General features: G+C 40.4%; 1 protein-coding gene across 1 annotated transcript; it reads right to left on the bottom strand.

Moving 5' to 3' along the window:
* Window positions 1-1,111: 1,111 nt before the first annotated feature.
* On the bottom strand, window positions 1,112-2,620 carry LOC109466330 (integumentary mucin B.1-like). The gene is made up of 2 exons (XM_019764047.1): window positions 2,176-2,620; window positions 1,112-1,179 (listed from the first exon to the last, which is right to left on the bottom strand). The coding sequence occupies exons 1-2, from the start codon at window positions 2,618-2,620 to the stop codon at window positions 1,112-1,114; spliced, it is 513 nt and encodes a 170-aa protein (XP_019619606.1).
* Window positions 2,621-9,524: the final 6,904 nt, after the last annotated feature.

The following is a 9,524-nucleotide window of genomic DNA, read 5'->3' as shown; positions in this document are numbered from 1 at the left end:
TTGACGACAGTACGAACAAACTCCCCACGGCTTGTGAACATGTCTACACGGTTATTACGACTGTTGGCCACGATGATGTTCCCAATACCGTCGGTACAGACATGTACACCTCTCGGTACAAATAGTCGACCTTTACCGCTTCCAAAGTCGCCGAATCGGCGAACCAGGTCCCCGTCACGATTGTACACGTGGACATTGTTACCTTTCGAAGTAACAAAGATATGTCCTGTATTGTTGTCCATAGCGATGTAATGGATATAGATATCATTTTTAGATACTGATCCAAAACTCTTATACAGCGATCCGTTTGTTGAGAAGATATAAACTTGTTTCGGCTCCGCAGACAGAAGGATGTTTCCATTTGACTTGTCAACGGTAATGGTTGGATACAGAGCAGAAGACGAGATGTTAAATGCAGTGATCTGCAGGCCTTGCTGGCTGTACTTCATTACGTGTACATAACCTCCGTTTAATTGGCATTTTCCCGCAACCCACACGTTGCCCTTCTTGTCAACGGCAACGCCGGTAGGATACAACCTGTAATAAACAAGAACCGTGACCAAAAACGTATTGCTGAGGAAGCTTTTGCTTACAATGTGATATGATCCAGTACCACATCTACATATTAGCGTTAACATTAGCCAATAGCAGTAAGAGCAGCTTGAAATAATTAGTTAGCCAGATGGCTTTGGAATCATTTACAGCCAGCTATGAGGTTTATAAACAATTATTTAGGTACTTCCGATAGTAGATAGTATCTCCGTAATGTAGTACACATTGTATTCGCATCTGTAACTATTGACATATAACTGCACCGTTGTTGTAGACCCGTACTCTTAAATAGGCCGCTGTGTTTAGATTCCCTGTCAAACTTATCTTTCAAATGTACAACATCAGTTACAATGCAATAACAGTTATCGACCCCCCTCTGTGTCTATCTATCTCAGCCGTTTTAAAAAAGCCTAAAAATTACACACCTTTTTTGGACTTTTCCACTCTGAACAACCGTTGGGAAGATTCGTAGAAGGACTCCGTTCATGTTGAATACTTGGATTCGCTTGTTAAATAGATCTGTGACAAATATCTCATCGTCGGCAGATACTGCTAACCCTTAGTTATATCCCGAGAACTCGCCACGACCTTTTCCACTTCCCCCAAAGGAGATCTTCGACTTGTATCCTGCTGGTAGCAATATAGAAGAACTTGTATGGCAATTGTTCACGATACCATGTTCACATGTATGGCAACAACTATTTGACATAGCAAAAAAATGTATAGAACTAAACCTGAACACCGTAATAGCCTAGGCGATCGGTGCGAAAATTGCTCAAATGGTGATAAAAGCATGAAACTTGGCACAGATGTTCTTCACAACACTAGAAACAATTTTAGGGGTGGAGCCATCGCGAACTGTCCTTTGCCAGCAACTGTTGCTAGGCAACATGCTTTTCCAAGAAAACAATGTATTAGGAAGCTAGTACCGGCTACTTGAGCCTGAAAACCAATTATAATGTGAAGAAATGAGGTGTATTGCTGTATCTGACATCACTTTTTATATCAAAATCCATTTTGAGCCGTTAAAAAGCACAATGCGCTTCGAAAAGCTGATACTTTTTGGATTTTTAATAGAAAAGTGTAGAAATTAATAAATAACAAACCAATAGGCTAACATATATGAGACTATCATATAGTGTTTTATATGGTGTTACAATTGATAATAATGTGCTAATAATGTCTTAATCTGGGTAAGGTTCAAATGTGAAATTTTTTCACGCTCTTTTCAATGTAGAAAACGAGACCTTACCTGTGTGGATGGACGGCGTCGGTGTAACATATTTTGTTATTATTTGTGTCAGTTCAAATACTTGTTCACTGTTTTGTACTTAGATTTTTCAATGATTGGACAAGTACATCAATTATTACTCTCATTTCTGACTTATTATTTCTATTATTTGACCTCTGATCTCCAATGCACCATTATTTCTCTATGCTGATTTTTTTGTTATAATCACATCATAGTTTGTATGTTTTTTTTATCATCACTATTGCTAAAGTAATTATTATTATTATTATTATTATGTTATTTTAGGTTGCTGGACTCCAGGTAGAATAGTATGGAATTTACCATACTAATGGAGATCTTAATAAATAGACAAACAAACAAACAAACAGCACCACTGTTAATGGACGGCGTCGGTGTAACAGCACCACTGTTAATGGACGGCGTCGGTGTAACAGCACCACTGGTAATGGACGGCGTCGGTGTAACAGCACCACTGCTAATGGACGGCGTCGGTGTAACAGCACCACTGCTAATGGACAGCGTCGGTGTAACAGCACCACTGGTAATGGACAGCGTCGGTGTAACAGCACCACTGCTAATGGACGGCGTCGGTGTAACAGCACCACTGCTAATGGACGGCGTCGGTGTAACAGCACCACTGGTAATGGACAGCGTCGGTGCAACAGCACCACTGGTAATGGACGGCGTCGGTGTAACAGCACCACTGCTAATGGACGGCGTCGGTGTAACAGCACCACTGATAATGGACGGCGTCGGTGTGACAGAACCACTGGTGATCACCAATGGTTCGGTTTTGGTCGTGTCAAAGGGCACCATCGTTTTGTGGGTAGATATCTTTGACGATGTTCTTCTCGATGAAGAGAGCATATTATCTGTGTGGTTCGAAGATCCCGGTTTGACACCATCATTAGTGATCGCTTCTGGTTTTGTTCCAGTCGTGTTAAGGGCCATCGTTGTTTGCTGGGTAGACATTTTTGCTGATGATGTGGTGTGGATAGAGCCCGCAGGTGTTGTCAGCTGTTGATAAAATAGCATTGACTCAATGAGGAGGTAACAGTAGGGCCATAATCATTTGCTTATACGAATGACATCCCCTGGGCACCCCAAAATTGATTGCGTGTCAAAAAAAATATATGTTTAGCATGGGATCAGGAAGGTTGAACAAATGAAAGCACAGACTGAACCCACAAAACACGGTATACAAAGTAATAAGATCCATGTATTCATATGTTCTTTGAGTTCTTTGACATAGAAAAACTTTGTTTAGTATAAGAAGTTGAAAATGCATGTAGTGTACTGACAAATAAATGCTTGAAAAATAACTAACAACACTGGCATCTATTTTTCATAATTGCTCATTCACCAACTTCTTTGAAGGATTTTCATTATGATGGATGACAAAACATTATTTATTAAACATATTTTTAAAAAGATCAGAAAATCATTTGCTCAAGTAAAATATGTGTGTTTGAACCAACAATTATGTTGTCGATATTCAAATATAAAAATGTTCTTATTAGAGTTATGTAAAAGTTAAAGACGAAAGAGTCAAAACTAACACGACAGCTAATAGCACAATTAAATACCATTGCTTACCATGTGGTTGTCTTCGTTGGTGTTGATTATATGAAAGAAGTAGACGACGATAAATACGGCCAATATCAACGACACCAAGAATGCAGTTGCTTGGACCGCAACCCACACTCGGCGATACGTACGGCCTGCAAATCACATGGTATAGCAACTTCAGGGTGTTTGTGAAATGAAAAACAACCACTTGCACATTTCTTACAACATTATGAAGATGAACGTTGCAAGAGCTATTCGATATTTTGTCAATTAGACGAGATATGTAAGAAAATGTCAAAGCAGGACACGTTTAAACACTTGATGTCATGCAAGAACGAATATATAGTAGACAAACTATGTAATTACGTTTCCAAATGTTCCAAAAAGAGAGAAGAGAGGGCAGCTAACAGTAGATGATAGGTAGTATATAGTATTGTTGTAATGTATAGATCCCTAGCACTTAGCATTAGAATATAGCGTTCCAGTATGCACTACTGCATACCCTCTTTTGCATTTAGCCCTTCTGGGCGAGAACATGCAAAAAAGATTCATATCATATCACTAAAGGGCTTTTGCCACTATGACTGACTCTTACGGAAAGATTAAGGACCTAATGAAGTGATTAATCGATTTTGTTAGTGTTATTTTTTATTTTTGCATTATTGTTTTCCTTCACTACTCCCGCCATATCTCGACTTCCATTACAGCGGCCAAAATGTGAGTTATTTTAAGGTTCAATAAAGGCACAAAAACATTTAAACACAAATGGAAATATTTAAGTAAAGTCAGGATAACCAAAACAGTTTTTAACCGGTTTAAAAAACGGAAAGCTCATTTGGTTTTTCTTTAAATTATGCAGTTTTCTACATAAACTTATTTTACATACATGGTTTCTAAATATAATTTAATTAATGTCTATTTTACGATGTAGGTTGATTCTGCTTGTAATTATAAATAGTAGATTTCTATAAAGAGATGAACGGCTCTTACCGCAAATTGTTGGTTGGGGAGCGTTACGCACGTTAAGCGGTTGGCGTCGAATTGTTTCAGTGTCATGCTTGTTCGAGTCGCATCTTGTTTTTGCAGCCGGGCTGTGAGCATTGTTGCTGGAAACATTTTCTGTTTTCTGAGAAGGGTCCTTTGGTTGCGTGCCTTCTGAACTTGTCTCCACCGACGTTATGTCATCTCGACACATGTATGCAACAGCGTACGGTTCCATGTCCATATCATCATGTGCATTAGCTGTATTGCAACGTGTTGATGTTGTGTTATTGTCGCCATTTTCATCATCCTCTTGATGTGAGGACGAAGATGGGTGGATGTAAGAGTCGTCTTCCACATTTGCTGTACCTTTATTATTGTTCAGCCTTGTAGTTGCACGTGTTTTGATTCAGGCTGATTCGGCGTGAATGTCCGCTTCCTGTAGCTGATTATAACTAGGGTTGACAGCGCTTTGAGGATGCTCCAGATACGTGTCAAGGGCGTTTGGTGTAGTCATTGGATTTGAGTTCTTGATGTCTGAAGCATACATCGGATTAGAAAAATGGCACTCTGGATTTTGTTCTTGAGTGTTTGACATGTACATCGGGTTCGGGTCCAGCGTGTTTGGTGTGGTCATGGGGGTCAGGTCCTGGTTTGGATTTAGATCATACAGCTGATTTGGAACCTGGGTGTTTTGCATACTTTTCGGGTTTTGGCCATGACTGTTTGGCGTGTACATTGGGTTTAGGTTCTGGTTCGGATTTTTATCATACGTCGGATTTAGAGCCTGGGTGTTTTGCGTATCCATCGGGTTTTGGCCATGAGCGTTGGAGGTGTGCATGGCATTAATATTCGATTCTTCGATGTTGGATATGAACATCTGGTGGTCCATGTTTATTGGATTTGGATCTGTTAAATGAACAAGACAGAAAACAATCATTCTTGTACTCCACTCTACGTTAGGTCAGGTTTAAAGTCCATGTTTACTGGATTTGGATCTGTTAAATGAATAAGACAGAAAACAATCATTCTTGTACTCCACTCTACGTTAGGTCAGGTTTAAAGTGATATCGATTTTGTTGTTACATTAAGTGCAGTTTGCGAGGAAAGGCTTTGTTGTTTTGTGAGTGTACGAGAGAAATTACTAGAGCGGGCGAGGTGGTTGTGGTGAGGGGGTTAACTAAAAAATAGGAAATCTTTTCACATACACTTTTCTGTTGACTTTCATGTTGGCATAATGGCAGAGGCAACCCAAGCTAACCAAACCCAAGCCGTAGTAAACAAAGGGAACTTGTCGCTAGTTTTTCGTGTTCCAAAAAACGAACGAAAACGAACTGAAGAACAATTATTTTGAGGGTACAAAAGAAATGTACATTATTTGGAAAATGTGCCATGTGTTGGTCACGCGAAACACTCACCAAATATTTTTTTTTTAAATCGCGATGCCGATCTCTTCAGACAATTTTATTTGTGAATGGCGTTGAGGCCCGAGACCAAGTCAGTCATTTTCGACTTCTCGTGGCGATTGCGGAGGGCACGATGGCAAAAGCAGAGAGAAAGACGTTGACAGAGACAGACTGACAGAGATTGAGAAGAAATTGTCGAGGGAACTAGAGTTTGGCCTTGTACAGTTTACAAGTACAATGGACATTGTACATTATAAACAGTTTTGCAACCTGTAACGTTACATTGGTAACAATGTACATGTATATAAAATAATCAATGTTTATCATTAAAAAAATCTTGTACAAATGTGATGGTTAGTATTAAATATCTTTGCTAATAATAAATGCTTATCTATAAATAGAATAATTAACGTGTTAAATATTGAACTTCGAAATTGGTGTCGTTTTCTTGTCACCTGGCTCCTTTTTGGATAAGAAGACCACTTTTCTAAGAAGACCAGATTCCTTAGGTCCCCAGGGTGGTCTTCTTATACAAGTTTGACTATATATCTGTTTTTAGCTGCGGTTACAAAACAAAATTTCTCAAAAATGAATGACGACGGATTAATTTCTTTAAACATCAAGCCTGCTTATGAAGTCGTTGGGCGCTAAATCTATATATTTCTTATGGAGTTAGACTTCAGGGAGATGATTTAGACAATTTAAATTAAGAAAAAATAATCCATATCGACAAAAAGGTTACGTCATACATAATATTTGTTTGGAGGTCTGAGATCTCCGAATTCCTGTTTTATCATTCACATTAAAAAAGACTTGTCTAAATCCAACGAGAAGCCAGTCCTTTCTAGACTAATCAGTGGTGAGGTATAAGCTGTTACTGTATTAATATCTTTATGTATTTTCTAGCCTTTTTGCTGACGTGTACTTTTTACTTATACATGTATATCCCACATGAGTCAACACATCATTGTAAGATGAAAATTGATAAATTGAAACAATTTTAACTAAAATATGTATGACCAAAAAAAACTTGTGCACAAGAGATTAGTAGAATGTTATATGGCAAAAAGATATGAGAAAAATGTTCGGAGCATTCACAGCAATCGCCTCAGTAACGATGCAAAAAATGACTTGGAATAAGAAAAAGCGGAAAGTACTCACACTAAGACTGCTGGTTGAAGTTGGTCGGTACTTAACGTCCTCCAAATCAGTATTGACTGTAATTTATGGTTCAAGTTGAGAGGCTTCGAGACATAAGTGTCGTTACTAAGTCCCCGTATGCCGAATGAAATCTTAAGACCTAATGTTAATTATTAACAATATAAGACGAACCATCCCTATCTGTGGGGGTCTAACTAAAATGAGTGTAGGAAATTCGTATAACGCATGAGATGTTTTGCTTCTTCTTAAATATTGATTGGCTTGTGGCAAAACAAAATTTCAATCAAGGTTGTTTTATTAGTCTAAATATTTCTTACAGCAAAATATTCACCTGTTTCAGCTAGACCCCCACAGATAGAAATGGTTCGTCTTATATTGTGAATAATTAACATTAGGCCTTAAGATTTCATTCGGCATACGGGGACTTAGTAACAACACTTATGTCCCGAACCCTCTCGACTCGAACCATAAATTACAGTCAATACTGATTTAGCGGACGTTTTGTACCAACCAATTTCAACCAGCAGTCATACTGGGAGTACAGTTAGTCTTATTACATTGTATTAGTAAAAAGTACACGTCAGCAAGAAACCTAGAAAATACATAAACATATTATTACAGTAATATACTAGCGCCTACCTAGGAAGGTCTCGTCTATCATCGTATGTATAGTGTACGCACCGCCGAACTCTGATTGTGATGAAACTTTAAGGCAACACTTGTTAGACACCATAGACAAATTGAGAACCCAATATGATAGTGCAGGTTACTTGATTATGGGCGATTTTAACCGTATTGACATGTCTGATGTGTGCTCTGGCAATGGTCTTCAACAAATTGTAAATGTTCCAACCAGATCCGAGGCTATTCTTGACCTCATAATGACAAACCTTACTGATTTCTATCACCCGCCCACTGTGACCTCGCCATTGGGGCGCAGTGACCATAACGTGATTCTACTGAACCCCAAACACCAGAAGGTCTTTAACAAGACTACAAAACGTCAGGTACGACCTATGATGGAGTCCAACATCCGATCGTTCGGTCAGTGGATAACCCAGTATCAGTGGGAAGAAGTCTTGGAGGCACGGGGAACACAGAACAAAACATCGGCCTTCTACAGGATTTTAACCCATGCAATCGATACATACTTCCCCATCAAAGTAATCAAGACTCACATCCAAGACAAACCATGGATGTCACCAGTGATCAAGACCGCGATCAAGCTCCGTCAGCGCGCGTTCGAGGGTCAGGACTGGGTAACATGGTGAACACTTCGCAATAAAAGTCCAAAGAGCAAATAAAAGGGCCAAAAGTGAGTTCTACAGCAACAGAGTTCAGAAACTAAAGAAGCAAAATCCTAGTGCTTGGTATAAGGAGCTAAAAGTTCTCACCGGCACACAGAGGAAAGAGATGGTGGTAAGAGTGCAAGGTGTACCTGACACCCCGAGTGATATTGCAAATATCATCAACAACAAGTTCACCGACATCACAACATCCCTACCACCGCTTGACGACACCAAGCTACCAGCGTTTCTTCCGTCACGCGCTCCCCCCACAGTTCTTCCATGGGAGGTGTACAACAAACTGTTACAAGTGAAGGTGAAGAAATCACCTGGGCCGGATGGAATAAACGGCGTCCTACTGAAAGAGTTTGCATACGAACTCTGCACGCCGATCGCGAATATCTTTAACGAGTCTCTGTATGAAGGCATAGTGCCACGGGAGTGGAAGGAAGCTGTTGTTGTTCCACTTCCTAAGTCTCACCCACCAAGCATCGATCAGTTACGTCCAGTCTCACTGACGTCTTTAATCGCGAAGGTTTGTGAGGGATTCATCGCTTCGTGGGTACTACAGGACATCGGTAACAACATATCTCCCAGTCAGTTTGGATGTCTGAAGGGTCGTTCGACGACGCATTGTCTTGTTAACTTGGCCGACCACCTGTTCAAGTCGGCAGACAGGCGTGGAACAAGCAGCACGTGGGTACTGACGGACTTTAGTAAGGCTTTCGATCTTGTAGATCATACCACAGCCATACGTCACCTCCTGGAGCTTGGAGTCCGCCCGGAACTTGTTCCATGGATTGCCAACTTTCACACTGACCGGAGTCAGAAAACCAGGTACCAGGGAACTCTCTCGCAAGTGAAACACCTTACATGTGGCCTGGCACAGGGAACGAAACTCGGCCCTATTGTCTTTATAGCTCACGTCAATAGCATCACCGACAACCTGACCGCTAAGTCGTGGGCATTTTGTGGATGATCTGAACCTGATCGAAACAAGACTTGCTGCACATCCACCTACACTACAGGGCGATCTTGACAACCTCTCTACGTGGACAGAAACCAACAGAATGAAAATGAACCCGGGAAAGTGTAAGGCAATGCAAGTCTGCTTTGTCCGGATTCCTCCTCCTCCTCCTGTTCTCACCATTGGCGGCCATGAACTTGAAGTTGTCAGTATCGCCAAGTGCTTAGGAGTAACCTTTCAGTCAGATCTGAAGTGGGACATGCACGTCCTGGAAATGTGTAAAAAGGGGAACCAAAGGCTGTATCTCCTATGTAGGCTGAGGCAGTTTCACCTACAACACACGACTTGGT

The sequence above is a fragment of the Branchiostoma belcheri genome, unplaced genomic scaffold (genome assembly GCF_001625305.1).
Source record: "Branchiostoma belcheri isolate BF01 breed outbred unplaced genomic scaffold, Haploidv18h27 scaffold163, whole genome shotgun sequence".
Taxonomy (NCBI): Eukaryota; Metazoa; Chordata; class Leptocardii; order Amphioxiformes; family Branchiostomatidae; genus Branchiostoma; species Branchiostoma belcheri.
The sequence above is the reverse complement of the archived record's forward strand: the minus strand, read 5'-3'. Positions and strand labels throughout refer to the sequence as shown.

Coding starts and splice junctions, on each gene's coding strand:
- LOC109466330 (XM_019764047.1), bottom strand. CDS start 2,620: ATGGTGCCCTTTGACACGACCAAAACCGAACCATTGGTGATCACCAGT. Junction 1,180..2,175: donor GACGCCGTCCATTAACAGTG/GTGCTGTTTGTT, acceptor TGCTACCAGCAG/GATACAAGTCGAAGATCTCC.